Raw genomic sequence first — 17,402 nt, 5'->3', positions numbered from 1 at the left:
TTTTTAAATATTATCTGTGATAACATATTCGATTTTTTGATTTTGACACTTATTTAATATAATAATAAAATACATGGTAGGAAAATTAAGAAACATATAAATAGAACAAATTGAGAATAATAGATGGGGTATATCCATATAATCCACGGTGGCGGCTTGACAATCCATTCAATGGGACCCAGCTCCACTGGGACCAGTATGACACCACAATGGTTTAGGGGGACGTACCGGTGAGGATGAAGGCCACAGCGAGGACGATGAACACTCCGCAGTAGAGACCCACACGGAAGGTTGTCCACGCCAGAGCGGGCTGCCATGGACAGACAGACAGACATACAGAGTTCATGATAATAGCAATAACTTAAGATCGATCTGCTTGGGACTCATACAAAATGAATAGCTTACAACAAATCAGGTACTTACAGAGTGTTTTTTGGCAAAACCTTTTGTTCTTAGTTCTGGTAAATCAATTGATATTCGTTAGCCCCTCTTCCCTGCACCATTAACATATCTCTTTCATATCTAGGATGAACCGGTCAATATGTAGAGATGACAGTAATTAATATTGTAGTAATGCTACATTTGATATGGGAGATGTGAAGCATCAAAGGCGTGTTCTTTTTGAATAATTTCCTGCCAATCCAACAATGGAACACCACTTATAAAATCAATACCAAAGAGTGCTCTCTCTCTCTCTCTCTCTCTCTCTCTCTCTCTCTCTCTCTCTCTCTCTCTCTCTCTCTCTCTCTCTCTCTCTCTCTCTCTCTCTCTCTCTCTCTCTCTCTCTGTCTCTCTCTCTCTCTCTCTCTCTCTCTCAATTTTGGACGCAGTACATGGAGACAGTACATGGACCCAGTATATGAACCCAAATAGCTTCATGAGGAGCTGGTGGCGTTTGCTTCTACTCACTTGAGCTGCTCCCAGTGGAGGAACTCTGAGCCTCTTCATGGCCCTCTGACGATCCCCACCCTCCAGCTCTGCCGTCACCAGGGCCTGAGGAACACACACACACACACACACACACACACACACACACACACACACACACACACACACACACACACACACACACACACACACACACGCACACAAACAAGCACATTAGCTGATTGGTAAACACAAGAACTGTAACTGTTGGTACTTCAAGGTTACTAGGTGAAGATATGTGTTTGTGTTTGAATGTGTGTGTGTGTGTGTGTGCGCGCGCATGAGCCTACCTCTGTCTCGGAGATGAGCTGGGTGATCTTCTTGCAGGTGTAGAAGGGGGCCACCTCCACGTGGGCAACGCGCCAGTCGGCCCCGCGGGGCGTGTCCAGGATCTTGTCGTGCTTCTTCAGGATCTTGCGGAACCCGGTGAAGTTCAGGTTCTTGGGGAGGAGAAACGGGGTGTTGTTTACCCCCGACGTGTTGGCATTGAGGCGGTAGGGTTAAGGTATTGAGTGGATCTTCATTTTGACTAGTGGCTGGTCAGGGACAAACAAGTGTGTTTTTCCTTCCAAAAGACGTACGATAGGAATTCTTGAGTCATGAAGAACGTCTGACCTGCGTGGCACTAGAAATCGATGTGAATGTATGTTTATGTGTTTGTGTTAAATTGTTTGTGTGTGTGTGTGGGTGTGTGTATATGTATGTGTGTGTGTGTGTGTGTGCATGTGTGTGTGTGTGCGTGCGTGTGCGTGCGGTTCTGCATGGCGGCGTACCTGGTAGTTCTGCAGCAGGATGAGGCTGAGGTAGAACTCGCTGAAGGCCAGCTGCAGATCCTTGATGTTGCGGTGTTTGCAGCGTTCCTCCTGCGACAGGTGGAACACCGTCTTGCGCTTACGCAGGCCCGCCGGGGCGTTGCTCTCGCGCTGGGCGTCCAGCGTGGACTGCAGCTCATTCTGGAGCGTGGCGAAGCGCCGCTGGGCCTCCGCCAGCTTTTCTACAAGACGGCAGAACAAGGATTTACCGAGCGGATCGTTCAATGAGGAGGAATGGATCTCGGAACGAAAAAACCGGACACGTTTCCATCCATCCCTCTTCCTTGAGATGTAGAGAACGCTTGAGGATAAACGTCATGAAGGAGGGGGTTCGGCGTCTTGCTCAGCGACGCCTGCAGGTAGACTGCAGGGGCGGGGGTTTGAACCCGCAACCTTTTGACCGGGAGTCAGGGACCCGAACCACGGGGACGTCCTGCCACCTTGGTTTTCTGACCCCCCCAACGGCCACCGCTTGAACATGGCTAACGTGAACCGTCCTACGACTCTTCCTCCCTGCTTTCCCCTCTCCTCTGTCACGCTGTTCCGTCAGCTCCGGGAAGCGGAAGGCAGCAGAGCATTAAGGGGAGCAGGCAGGGAGACCTTTCATGGTTAGGAACCATTACCAGGGGTCAGGGCTGGGTTAATCTTCCTAGGGAAGAAGGTAGCAGAGAGGGAGAGAGATAGAGGGAGAGAGAGAGAGGGAAAGGGAGAGCTGGAGAGGGAGACAGTGTGTTTAAGTGTGTTTGTGTGTGTGTGTGTGTGTGCCTGTGTCTGTATGACTGTGTGTGTGCTTGTGTGCATTCGGGTGTGTCTGTGTGTATGTAAGTAAGGGAGTAAGTGATTGAGCGCATGCTCGTCTGTGTGTGTGTCTGTATGTGTGTGCGGGTGAGAGGCCAAGCATAAGCTAGAGAACGGGCGAGAGACGGTGAGTGATTAAGAGGAGAGAGCGACAGGAAGAAGGGAATCAGAGAGCACCTGGCCGGCGGCCAGTCGCTTGAATTGCATTAATCTCTCAGAGCTCTCGCCTGGCAAAGCTCCACTGCATGACTTTCCACCGGAGGAAACCTGTATCCTCCACCACCATAACACCATATCAGTGTTCCGCCCCGGCCCCAGTGCTGTTCATCTCCCATCCTATTACCTACAGGGTCTGGTTTCAGCAGCTCAATAGTCTCATCAGCATCCACTCTATGGATGGCAATGAGACCGATTATCACGCATGGAGGTATTTGAAGTGCACGGTTCTTCCGGATGACTCCGCTAGTGTCCATCCACGTCCACTTGTTGTTGAACGTTCTGCCGAGGGTTGAACCGGCGGGTCGACGTCCCCGTCACCTCCTCTATCGCAATGGCATAAGTGCACTTAATAAAGTGCCATATAATACGATAGAGGTGGTTAACTGTCCTGTGGGCATACCAGCAGCCATTCATGAGACTAGCTGATACAGAGTTCCTCAGCCTCCCACGTCACATGCATCACATGACCCAGACAGCTGAGACATCTGAGAGCCAACCGGTCTTCGTTTCCCACAGTAAAAGAGAATTACTGCAAGACTCAATGGTGACTTTCACGCTCGGCTGCTTTGGGCACACACACACACTCAAACACTCACACATACAGACATACTTGTCAGCACACACACACACACACACACACACACACACACACACACACACACACACACACACACACACACACCTACGGGCACAGACACAGACACACACACACAGACACACAGACACACACACACACACACCTACGGGCACAGACACACACACACGCACAAACCCATACCTGGGCGAACACACACACCTACGGGCGCACATGCATACACACCCAAACCAAAGAGTGCCCACAGAGACACACACACACACACACACACACACACACGCACACACACACGTATCCACATATTAATATAAGCACGTAAATACACACACTCACACTCACACCCAACAGGATTGCAACAACGGTAGCACCTCTTTGAAGTCTACAATGTGGGTAATCCCTGTGAGAGTTGCAGCGCGGTGATGTCCGTGAGTTCGTCCTCTTCGATATGAACGGCACGAGGCATGAGGAAATCAAGAGCATGACTGCTTTCCAGGGGTTGAACACACATGCACGTAAGCAAACACAACACACACACACACACACACACACACACACACACACACACACACACAAAGAGGAGCAGACCAAGATGTAGGATAGAAACAGGAAGTTATTGATGCATAAAGTCTAAACAATGTCACACCACAACTCAGATTCCCAGGCAGGGGCGTAGGAATGAGCTTAACATTGGGGGGGACACGTATCGGAAACCTGACGGATCCATTAATGGTTTGAACAGAAATATGTCATAAATTAACTACACTGAAAAAATTCACAAATATATTTTATTCTACTAAAAAGATACATTTGTAAAAGTAAAGGAAAACACATTTTGAATGGCAAATAAATATCAAATCAATTCTTTAATTGCAAGCTGAATCATCCAGTTTTTTAGAATAAGAAGCAGTGACAAGACGCTGTGTTGTGCTTTCAAAATAAAATAAAATATTTTTCTCCCCCCGGCATAATTTTTAGGTGGGACAAATGTGCCTGTCTCCATTATTGAAGGGGACACGTCCCCTCCGTCCCCCCCGGTTCCTACACCCTTGTTCCCAGGTCCTTCATGAAGGTATTTCACCTCGTTACTTGATGTGCTTCCATAACCTCTTCTGATGTCTGTTAATAACTTGTGTGTTAAAGTGTTCATGGAAACAAACTTTCTCCTGAGGGCCTGTGGAAAAAAAGGCTCCCAATGCCAGGAGGATGCTAGTTGGAGTCCCAGAATAGAGACAGCTCTAAGAGCCTTCCACCAGCTCCTATGTGACAGCCCTATACCCTCTGGCATACGATCAACCTGGCTTAGGGTAGACACCATGCTATTTGTCGAAGTAGCGTACTATGTATACCTAAATTTGACAAAAAAAATAATTACATTTTCTAAAACAAACTCTTGAACATCAATTGTGTTTGCTTTGTGCCGTAGCTCTAGTTGAGGATACATCTATTATGAACTGGAACAACCTTGGCCCAGGGTTCACTCAAAACGATTGCAGTTCCACTTATGAACTCTAGGGGCAGCACCGTCTGCTCACAGCGCAAAACCCTCAATTTCCCAGAGCCTTAGTTCACACACCAGGATATATGGCTTCCATCTCAGATTACACGGCACACATACTACTGCTGTGCTCCCTAAAATACATGCAGACAGGCGCAGCGCTGGTTAATATGACTGCACAAACCAACTCTACTGAAGAGCCATGTCTAGAGGCATGGCAGTTTGGGATTGACTCTGCGTCATAAACCTGGACAGACTAATGAGGAAATAATAAATGATAGGCATTATAAACAAAATCATAATCATAAAAATCACAATACATACACATACAAAAAAACTAAACAATGCAAATAAATATAGAAGAAATATATAATAATCCAAAAATATTTATACAAATAGATTTCATGCAAAAACTATGGAACTGAGACAATTTAGTTTAGGTTGCGGACAATTTTCCAGAAAAAAACAAACCTGAATAAAACGTGTTGATCTTCAGCAGCTCCTTCTCACAGGTCTGGAAGAACTTCTCCTCAAACTTAGCGTAGTACCTCTTGACTGTGTCTTCATCTGTGACTGCAGAGGAAAAAGTACAAGGGAAGGGAAGAAAATAAAAGATTAGCAATTAATATTTATGGAATACAAGTTGCCAATCAGGCTTCAATTGCACAGCAAAAATACACATAGTTTTGCATCGTGGTCATTCAACAGTTCCACTCAAACATTCAAGTCAAATAAAAAGAAAATGTTCAGCCATTTACTGACCGAGCCATGACCACAGTCCAACCCATACAGAAACCAGCCCCAACCAACCGGCTTTATCTTATTCTTCCTCATTCACGGAAGCCCACATGCTCTTCCTCCCCTAGGTACACTGTGTTTCAGACGATCATACGTACAGAGGTTTCCATCCAGGTTTATAATCCGATCCCATGCCTCTGTCCACCATCCACCTCCTCTTGCATAACCCTGAATGTCCTCTTTAGGACCGGGGTAACCCATTTAGCATTGATGCTCTGCCTCCAGCCATCCTCTGCCTCCATCTGAACCAGGCTATTTGACACCAACTGGCCATTCACCTTTCAAGTGCACACCATGTGGATGTCTACGCATGGAGTCACGTGAAACACATGCTCACACACACAGATACAAGCATGGGTACACACCAGTGGCGGTTCTAGTCACATTTTACTAGAGGGGCCAAGCAGGGGCCAGTGTTTAACCAGAGCGGCACAAAAAAAGGCAAAAAATGATATTTAAAGATTATAAACTTTCTTTTATTTTAAAATCATCAAACATTTAATCTGTACAAGAGTTTATAACTTCACCGGCCTGTATTTTTCTGTGTTTTCTGGGTTACAGCAATCTTGCACAGTCTAAAGAGCTCAAAGGAAATTTCCCTGTTCTACTGTTCTTTCCTCATGTCATGATAGCTGCTATTAGAAAAAAAAAAAAAGTAGGGGCATGCATTAGATTTCGTTGCATAACCATCCCTCCCTACTTAACACGGGCAGATAGCCTTCTACTCTTTACTCAAATGTATTTGTTATCCCAATGCAACAGCCAAAATGGATGAAGATACGTGGTTAACATCACAACATTGTGTAGCCTAGACCTAGCAAGGATACTGACATTTGGATACTCGCTTCTGCTTCGATGAGTTTGCTTAGATGTGATTTGGTTTCTCAATGTATCGAGACCAGACATTTACAAACTTAATTTCATCACCAGTGTGAGGAACTGCAGTAACACAAGAACAAGAACAACAAGTCACTTACGAAATGAAATCGTTTTGCTTAGCTTCGACTCTTGCAACAGGAGAAATCGTGGCTCCTTTCTCCAAGAGTAGTCGCTGAGCTCTCATTTACCGAGCAGCAACAGCAGCAGCACAGTGTTTGTCTTAGCCGCTCTAAGTTACCCATGTAGAACGTTAAATTAGTTCCGTAAAATCAGTAAAATCCAATTTTTCTTTTTTGGTCATCATCATGTCCCTGGCCACGGGGGGGGGCAGGGACATGTCTACAGGGGCACTGGCCCCCGTAGGCCCCTGTGTAGAACCGCCATTGGTACACACGCACACCAAAACACACGCAGGCACGCGCACACACAGACACACACACACACACACACACACACACAGCCGCTTTATGCTTTTGATATTTTCTTATATGTGTGTGTGTGTGAGTGTACGATTTGGCATTTTGTTTCAACATATTGCCACTGGTATCTAAAGGTCACAGGAAGACCCTTAATCTGGTCAGCAGAATCAGCCGAGGGAAATGCTAAGGGTGAGGCTTTCAAAATCAAACTTTAGGATGAAAAAAACTACGCAACGAATCCAATTTATTTGTTTTATCTTAGCAAGAATCCAAACTAATACTACAGAGGAACAGAAGGGCTCTGTGTTATAAAATGAGTCCGGGAAGCAACCGTACGATGGAGAGTCATTCAATTCTGTACAGTACACAGCAAGAATAATAGACAACAGACCCTCTAAGGCTGAGAGATATCCATATCACACAGATACACATGCGCACACACACGGACAAACATGCATACACACACGCACACATACAGGGGAACACGCACACACACATTAGTACCTCCACAATCAATACGATCGCAAGAATTCAGAGGGGTATAGAAAGAACTAGCGACTTAAAACAAGCTAATCATAAAGTACATGGAAAAGCAAATTACAATTCCTAGCACACAGGAAACATTGAATAAAATCGAAGCTAATTAAATGACCCAGCAGGTGAAATTACAGCGTGCCCTTATTTAAAAGCATGATGGAAGACCTCCTTCAGGAACAGTTAGCCCGGATCTGGGAAACATGCCACAATATATCTCCATTGTGTATAAACCAATGTAGGATAACTGCAGTCCTCGGAACGGAAAAACAACATCTCAATAATAGATGGAGCCAGGGAGGAAGGCTTCCGCCGGGCACAAGCGGAAGATGAAGGCTTGTTATATGGCCCTTTGTAATTTTCAAACAAAAGGAAATTAGTCTGAAGATTGACAATGATAAAAAAACAATGGGGTTGTTTCTAGTGCAAGGGAACAACGATGACTGCTCAGTAAATAATTGGAAACCATTCCTGACCCTCTCCATGCTCACGTAACTCACCGGGGCACAGCCAAAACAACAGACATTCACTACCCGATTTGGCACAAACAAATCAAACATGAGGTTTCAAAATGATTTCCCCTCGAGTGCGTTTCATTCACATGAACTCTGATAAACATCTGTCCTGTTACACTGTTTGTGCTCAGGATGGACATAATGAACAAATGTAATATTATCCAAGGGCTAATGCCGCTTAGAGAGTGAACATGAATGGAATACACCTATGACAAACGGGCCAAGATTAGACACAGATTTAAACCAAGTTCATCTTTATCTTTTTTTTTTCAACTTAGTCTCTCTGCATGCATTTGACAGTCCTCCAAGAAGTCCCACCAACAGCCACCACTACCCGACTGCACCAGTGACCTACTGACTGACTGATTGACCGAATGACTGAGTGACCCGCTGATTGACCTGGCAGTCATTCGACAGACTACATAACTGAATGAAGGGCTGAGTGGGATTCAGGCAGTAGATAACGGCATGTCTGAGTGGTGCGATTAGAATGCAGCCGCGCGATGTCATCAGGCAAGCTAGCCTGCTAGCTGAAGGACTAGCCCGCTAGCTGAAAAACTAGCCGGCTAGCTGAAGAACTAGCCAGCTAGCTGAAGACCTAGCCAGCTAGCTGAAGGGCTAGCCGTTCGGCTAGGCGACCGACTTGCCTGCCGGCCCGCTGACGGACTGCTCAGCCTATGTAACATGGCAGAATGACGAAGGGCCCCTACACATTGGCTTACAGCCTGGTTTCCAGGCAAGCATCAAATTGAATCCCACTGTGTTCAAATGCAATACATTACACTACAAATGGCCGCTTACTGAGAGAAGAGAAAAAACAACATACACCGCATTGGCGGTAAATATAACAGGGGAGATAAGAGGGGGGAGCCGGTGGCTGACAGAGGCTCCTAGCAGGCTGAGGACAGCAGAGTGCTTGTATATACAGAGCAGATGCACCAGATGAAAGACTATGGGTAGAACATAGAGGTGAACGGGAGGCTGCAGCAAGACCCCTCCACCCTCCACTCGCTTCCGCCTTTGCTTTGATCGACGTTGGTTGTTATGTAGGTAGTTGGAAATCCTACAGGGGTTTGTGTTATACACACTTGGGTTTCGGCTGTGTTGTGTGATGTCCATGAACAAAGACTGAAGTCACACACAGACACCCGGTTTGTATTTGAAGGTGTTCCCAACCAGGTGTGACTGGTTTAGATAATGACTACAATCATTAATACTTTACGTTACATTCCATACATTGAATAGCTTGCAACTACCTGAAATGGGATGGGTGTGAACTCATTACATCGACCTTGAAAGCCACAGCCCATACTGTAATTACGCCTTTAAGACAAACAGCATACACAGCAGCTTAATAGTAATGGCGTGGAAGTCCAAAACACATCCGTGAGACGGTTATTACATGGTTTACTCTTAACTGTGATGGATTGAGAGGCATGGGGTAGACAGGAACCTCTCAGACACAGAGTGTCTTCACAGACACTGGGTCTAATTATGACCAAACATGGCTGGAGCAGGAGACATCCCACTGCAGGTGAACCCAGGGAATACTAAACAGCTATTCGTCATGGGGATTAGGAAGCAATGTTCAAAATAATACGACAAAGGAAAGTGAAATGAACAGGTGCGAACCATTTTGAAGGGATTTTCAGAAAATGTCCACCCAGCCGCATCGAACCGCATGGCGTAGACAAAGGGCAAACAGCCGGCAAAATGGACTTGGTGGAATTAGTAGTGTGATGGTGTATTGACGAGCTGATCTTTGAAACTTGTAGAATTGTGTAACAATCATCTGCGGATTATTGATTTTGTGGCCCGACCAGGGAATTGAATTGCAACATTCATAAACGGTCTGTGATTTGCCGTGAAGACAGGCTCGCAGCGCAAGCTGCATCTGGCTACCTTCTGGAACATTCCCTGCAGTATTGGCCGGTTTATGGATTGTATTATTGTGGTTAATGCGTTGTGTGATTAAAATTAGATTTTTCTTAAATGAAAATGTTTTCTGAAATGTTTTCCTTATCCTTTTTGAACTCAAACCCCGGGACAACTGTTTCTAAACTGTAGCCTGGGGACCAGACGAATCTGCAAGCTCGTGTTTTATGTGCTCTGGCATATGCACCTGGCCTCCCTCCAGGCCAGACAGCAGACCCAATGTCGACTGTGGACGTAATATGGTGCGGGTTTGGCCCGAGGACTCTACAGGGCAGCGCTTTACACGCCTAACGTTGAGGCATCTCTGGTTCCCAGCAAGAACCAGAGAGCCAGAGATAGTCAGAGACACCCAGAGAGAGACCCAGAGACACAGGGACACCCAGAGACCAGCAGAGAGACCCAGGGACACAGAGAGAGACACAGAGAGACCCAGAGACACAGAGAGAGACACAGAGACACAGAGAGACACAGAGAGAGACCCAGAGACACAGAGAGACCCAGGGACACAGAGAGAGACACAGAGAGACCCAGAGACACAGAGAGAGACACAGAGACACAGAGAGACCCAGAGACACAGAGAGAGACCCAGAGACACAGAGAGAGACACAGAGACACAGAGAGAGACACAGAGACACAGAGAGACACAGAGACACAGAGAGAGACCCAGAGACACAGAGAGAGACACAGAGACACAGAGAGACGCAGAGACACAGAGAGACACAGAGACACAGAGAGAGACCCAGAGACACAGAGAGAGACACAGAGACACAGAGAGACCCAGAGACCAGCAGAGAGACTGAGAGGGAGACCAACAGACACAGAGAGACCAAAAGACACAGAGAGACCAAGAGACACAGAGAGGGAGACCAAGAGACACAGAGAGACCCAGAGACACAGAGAGAGAGAACCAGAGACACAGAGAGACACAGTGAGACCGCGAGACACACACAGAGAGAGCAGCCCCCCCACCCAATCCAGGGTGCGATCCCCTGTAGTTTCCTGCTTGCTAAATATAGCTTTGTTTTCCATGTATCTTTTATGTATTGAACAGATGAAATGGAAGATTAACACACACAAAAGATGTGCAAAAACAACAGTGTTGTATGCGACTATAGCCCACAGTACTAAGTAATACACAAACCGAGTGTGGCGCAGTACTACAGTAGAAATGCGCGCTGAAGATAGACTGTGTTTACTCATTCAGACAAAGAGTGGATGCTGTTGGGGAGAAAAAGGAGCTCTTGACCCAATCCCCTGGTGGCTGCAAGGAGGCAGCCCCCCACCCCTTCCATGGCATCCCTTCCTCTGTAGTCCACATAAATAAATGATGAGCTCCACGATGCAGCCCCCACAGAACCCTACCCTTACACCCAACACTCACACACACACACACACACACGGAAGTATGCACACACAAACACGCACACACACAAACACACACTCACATGCATGTACAGTATACACACCACACACACACACACACACACACACACACACACACACACACACACACACACACACACACACCTCCCCCCCACACACACACACACACACACGCACACAATCTCAGTCCCTCCACATCCAACTTGTTATATTTTCTCCCTTGATGACCTGATCCTATAAAACCAGACCATAAATCCTTCATGGAGCCCAGCGACCTCTCCATCACTCTGAAGCAGTTGAGAAAAACAACACTCGCACGCACACACACACACACACATACACACACACACGCTCAAGCAAACTAAACATACTGATGCATGGAAGCCACAACATCAACATATAATTTCTCATCTTCATTGGTCAGTGTGCCACAAACGTTTACATCTGTCATTAAGTGTAGCTGTTTTCCTGTCCAACCATTCGTTGGTTCGCAGGGAGTTTACCTGTGTAGATGAGATAGAAAGGCACTCTTCTTCAGGGGGGAGTCTAGCCAGACCTGATTTGCTTCATTGTTCTTCCATTCCCACATGCTACATGTGTCGCCTCATTGACTCTGTGTAACGACACGATCGTTTGTCGTGGGTAAACTATGTCCCGGTATCAGGTCAACGCCATGGGAAACAGAATCGCTATTTTATGAGCTGAGGTGGTGGATTCGTTTCTCCTTGTCTATCCTCTCCGAGCGGAAATGTCTAAATCATAAAAGAGCAAAGAGGGCAAATTGGGCTATTAGAATATGTGATCCCCCCCCCTCACATTAAACTAATATATCGTGTATATATAACTGCGGTAGCATAGGAAAAGAGAGAGAGAGAGGGAGAAGAGAGAGAGAAGAGAGAGAGAGAGAGAGAGGGGGAGACATAGGGATAAAAGAGGTGTTTCATACCCTCAAGTGCTCGTATTAGATACATAATCCAAGGCAGAACGAACCACGCATGTGTGCAGGACACACACACACACACACACATTCTCCTCAAAACACTTTTGCTCAAACACTCCTTAAAACATATTTCCATTGCTGCCTGCAGCCACAATTAACTCTACCAATCACCAAGGAGGAGGGAGACATTAAAAATGTACACTCCCGTGGCTCAGACTGCCTGGCTCAGAGGAACGAAGACAGAAAACAGGGAGGGAGAGAGGGACCCTGTTTTTTTTTATGCTCCACACATACACACACACACAGACAAACACACACAAATGCACAGACACACACAGAACCAGGCTGGCCGTCTTAGCAGCACACATTTCAACTGCGGCAGCGGCGTAGTGCAGCCAGCCATGTATGGAAGAGACTTCACACATTCAACACATCCTGAGAGGTGTTGATGACTCTGTACTGCCAGTGTGTATATATATATATATATATATATATATATATATATATATATATATATGTGGGTGGGTGTGTGTGTGTGGGGGTGTTTCTGTGCATGGCTTTCTGTATGTGTGCGTACATATGTCTATATTATGTGTGTGCCTATGTCTACATGTGTGTCTCTGTGTGTGCGTCTTTGTTTATGTGTGTGCGTGTCTACTTTGAATATGTGTGTTTCATATATCTTTGTGTGTGTGCGTGTGTGTGCGTGCGTGTGTGTGTTTATGTGTGTGTATGTGTCTATATGTGCGTGTGTATGTGAGTACATTCCTGGCAGGGAGGCCGGGCTGAATCCACAATGAGGAAGGAGCAGCAACACGGAGACAGATGGGGTGAGAGAGGACCCACAGGGCTGGGGGGGGGGGGGGGGGGGGGGGGGGGGGAGACACAGCAATGCGCCGGGGACTTGTTCCCCAGATTTACACCCAGGAGGGGGATCAAGTGAACAAAAGGGAGCTGAGATATAGAATTTATGAAGGAGTGTATAAAGAAATGTGATAGGCGAGGAGAGGATCTCCATTGTGGGCGATGTGTGTTCTACTGACAGTGGGGTGATGTGCATGTCTGTGGCGGTCCAAAATGAACACATCAGGCCCTCACGGTGGTTCCCTCGGCTCCCCTACCCGGCTGGTTCACCAGATACAGAAGTCCCAGGCAAACGTGAACATGGGAACGACAGTCGAGCCCATTGCAAATAGATGTAGAATCGAATGCTTAAATATTTGCACGTATACCCTATTGATTATTCTACTGAAGGTGCTTTCTTCTTCGGTATTGGCATTACATTGCTAAATGTGGTTTACTATTTTTGGGGTTTTAAGTATGAAAAATCAATGCAAAGTAATAGATCTGTCCATGGTACTACAATAAAATCACATGAATAAGTAATAAGTAAGTATGAAGGTCATATTTAGAAGCACAGGGACCGTGAAATACGGACATAAATGAAGGAATTGTAATTTCTAAAATCCGAACAAAGGCAAGATTGACGTTAAAAGGCTGCAGTACTCCTGTCTAGACGCATACGTACATTATTCTACTTGTTATATGTGCAGACCATTCTTCCTCTGCCAATCTATTATCCAAACAGTAGTTCAATTGGTAGTCTGATTGCTGAAAAAGTGGGTTATTTCAAAAGCGGAATCTTTTTTAAAAGAACTGGACAAAATAGGGCAGCCATAACTCTGCTACTGATAAACCCAATTCTAAAACTCTTTCCTGCAATGCTTAAAAACCTCACAACATCAAGTTTGATTTGTCTAACCATCATACAATACAACATTTTCCTTCAGCCCAAAACTGTCAAAATACTATGACAGTATTTTGACCAATAAAACCCCTCGAGATCTACCATGTTTGAAAGCCTGTGTCAATCACAAAGAAACGTATCTCATTAATAATTTCAGCCTTGTTTAATATGGTTTGTGGTTCTTTGTTTTGGGAATATGATCCAATAAGGATATGAGGGTCTCCTATCCCACCAACACCTGATACCTCTAGGTCTAGTGTATCAATGCATCCTTGCTACATAGTGTTGTTTGTGGAACAGTCTTGTTTTCTTTGCGTGTGTGTGTGTGCGTTTTTGTGAGTGAGTGAGTGAGTGAGTGTGTTTGTATGTGCGTGCATGCGTGCGTGTGCGTCTAAAAAGTGTCCCCATCATGTCCTCTATTACCTCCATATCTTTGAACTAATGAGCTCTCTGGGTCCAGGGCCCATCCCAGTTCATGCTCCATACATTGATGGAGCCGCCATCTAGGGCTAAATTATACAGGTCAGAGACAGGTTAAACGCCCATGGCTGGAAGCACAGAGGACGGAAAACGGGCAGAAAGGATGTTTTTTACGAAGTCAAACAAAGAAGAAAAAGAACAAGAAAAAGTAGGCCATTAAAGTCGCCAGTCAGTTGGGATGCTGGCAGAGGACAGCGGCATTGACCAGGGATCCACGGGATGGGAATGTCCATAACTCCTGCTTTTCAGACTGGGCAGGACAAGCACAGAGCAGCCGCTCTCTCTCTCTTTGTACTCTCCTTCAGTTGTCTTTCTTTTATTTTTACATCCTTTTACTTTTCTCTGACTTATTCCACCCTATGCGTCTCTCATCGGCTCATTCAAGTGAAAAGCCGGCCGCAGTTTGTCGTCCGCAGTCCGCCAGAGCGGGAGGATGTTTGACCCAGACAGACAGCTTTTCATTATACTCTGCTGCTCTGGGCTTTTAGAGATGGGAAAGGTCTTCTGCTCTCCTTCTTCCCAGCACAGGGAAAGAGAGGCGCAGACAAGCGCTAGACACAAAGTCTGTAACACTTGACCTCTCCCCAGACCAAATGTCTGCGGGGGCCTCAGCGTTAACAACCGCGGACGCAAAGAAAGACGGCGTATATCGGTTTTGATTTGATGCATCAAAGCTCTGCGTGCGTTTCACACATCAGACGCGTTTCCCAGATGCCTCATCAAGCCCCTCGATCAGAACTTGCAACAGAACCTCACAGGACGTCTCGCGTTTCAACCAATCTCCAGCCCCGTTACGATCCCCCCGCGCTAATGTGATATCCAAACCCTGCGTCACGTCTCGGGCTGATATTAAGCTCTGGAGGTAATGAGGTTTGTATTCCTTTGGCGGTTGGCCAACGCAGAACGTGGGGGAGAATCAGGGGCTTAGTATGCATGCTCACGCACACGCAGCCATCTTTCAACCAATAGCATCAGGGCAGATCTAATGGAACGGGATCAGGTGGTTTTAATGGAGTTCGGCTTGTTGTTTTTTTTGCGGCTTCTCCTGGAATGGAGCCGGAACGCGAAGCAGACGAGACAGGACTTCCCTGAGAGGAAGTTATCAGTCTGCGAATCAATTATGAACGATGCAAACTCTGTGGCGGATGATTGATTGGTGGGTGAGAGGGGAGGAGGAGGGGTGGGCATAGGGGGCGTGGGCAAGTGGGATCCCTCACTTCAGTCTGTATTTGAATTCATGGTTCCAGCCAGCCATTGGTCCGTCAAAATGCCCGTTCTGCCCTTTGACTCGTTTCTAGACCAATCATGGCTCATTCGGGCACCTGATTGGTTGGCCCAAATTTGGAGGGTCTCCCTCCAGGCCTTCTCACAAGAAAGACAAGACATTGAGGCTTGTTGGTGTTAGATACTTGATGGTGCTTCACAATCACAAACAACCGTCCTAGTGGCCAATAATATCACACAACTATTGCACAGATTATCAACATTCGCGAACATCAGGCTACATATTGGACCCATGGTTGCATGATGTGTTGTTTGCTGAGAGAGCTTCTATGGATGAACTGCTAATGTACTAATCAAGAAATGACCTGATCGTTATAAAGTAATGATCTCAATACGTTGGCTCCATCATTGTTCTCTCCAGCTAGGCAGTGAAGCCCCCCAGAGCCCAGATCAATCTTCACTTGGGATTGATCATTCTCATCGCCCAGGTAAATAGCTGGGAGGACATAATGCTGCTGGAAGTAAGACCTAAGGGGAGCTGCAGTCTAACATGAACCATACTCTTAAGGTACACGGTATAGTCTTACATTGTTGATATTACAACTCTTGACAGGTGTTATAAAAGCGTTATTTGATTTGGTTTGTCGGGGAAGAGAAATAGAAAAGGAAAGAGAGAACGAAGCACACTTGACAGAATACAGCCTAACTTTATATTCTACCAAGGCAGCCTACAAATCCAACTACAACATATGCTACTCTGTATGTGTGTTTGTGTGTGTGTATCCAGGTGTATGCGTGTGCATATGTGCTTGCATGCATCCGTGTGTGTGTGCGTGTTTGCTTGTGCCTGTGTGTTTGTGTGTGTGCATGTCTGTGTGGTTGAGTATGTGCGTCTCAGTCTCTGGACAATATGGCACCACTGTGCCGGGTTCAGGAACTGAGCCAGAACCTTTCTGTTTCAGTCACTGATTCAATAAGACCGAGCTGGATGAATGATAAACCAGAATAGTAGCGTATGATGGGAGGATTGAGGGGAGGATTAGCGTATGAAGGGGAGAAAACATGCAGGAGACAAGTGAGATGTCAGCCAGCCTGGCAGAACATAGCACATCTTAGAAAAGTTGCGGGAACGTCCAGCACTGGTCCACAGAATGGGTGTGGGGTGTTATGCTTTGGCATGGTAATCGTCTTTAAAGTATTTTATATTCAGCAAGGTGGATGGATTCATGTTATTCCAAGCACAGGAGAGAAGGCGGAGCATTTATCCAGAGTTTAATGACCGTTTAATATTTCAACATTAATCTAATAGAGGTGGCTACAGTCCATTACTAAAGGCAGCCGGGGCTGAAATATTGCAGAGCGGGTAGAATCTCAATGAGTGTGTCGAGAGGAATGCTGGGAAGTAATTTTTTATATTTTTAATAAACCAGCATAACTGATCCTCAATACAACAAGCTGAAATGGCAGCAATCACTCCTGATAAAATAACTCATCACCGGTCACTCCTTCCATTCCCTCCTCGGCTTATCACCCTCTCTCCTCCATCCCTCTCTCCTCTCTCCTCTCTCATCTCTCCGTCTCTCCTCTCTCCGTCTCTCTCTGGACAGAGCAGAACTCATAAGGCTAACCGCGAGCCCAGTCAACAGATAGATAGACATTTATTTGTCCTTGTGGAAAATTGTTTTGCGCCATACAGTACATA

At 46.1% G+C, this 17,402-nt stretch overlaps 1 protein-coding gene across 1 annotated transcript in view; it reads right to left on the bottom strand.

The window, feature by feature from the left end:
* The window catches only part of xpr1a (xenotropic and polytropic retrovirus receptor 1a), a 65,882-nt gene that overhangs the window by 16,893 nt on the left and 31,587 nt on the right, over positions 1 to 17,402 (bottom strand). Inside the window, exons 3-7 of the mRNA XM_079739372.1 lie at positions 5,318 to 5,419; positions 1,701 to 1,921; positions 1,218 to 1,367; positions 910 to 993; positions 229 to 310 (exon numbers count right to left, since the gene is read on the bottom strand). Of these exons, the coding sequence (XP_079595498.1) occupies positions 229 to 310; positions 910 to 993; positions 1,218 to 1,367; positions 1,701 to 1,921; positions 5,318 to 5,419 (639 nt within the window). The remainder of the gene's footprint in view (positions 1 to 228; positions 311 to 909; positions 994 to 1,217; positions 1,368 to 1,700; positions 1,922 to 5,317; positions 5,420 to 17,402) is intronic.

The sequence above is a fragment of the Pollachius pollachius genome (genome assembly GCF_949987615.1).
Source record: "Pollachius pollachius genome assembly, chromosome: 7".
In the NCBI taxonomy this organism is placed as follows: Eukaryota; Metazoa; Chordata; class Actinopteri; order Gadiformes; family Gadidae; genus Pollachius; species Pollachius pollachius.
Note: the sequence above shows the minus strand (reverse complement) of the source record. Positions and strands in the feature narration are given on the sequence as shown.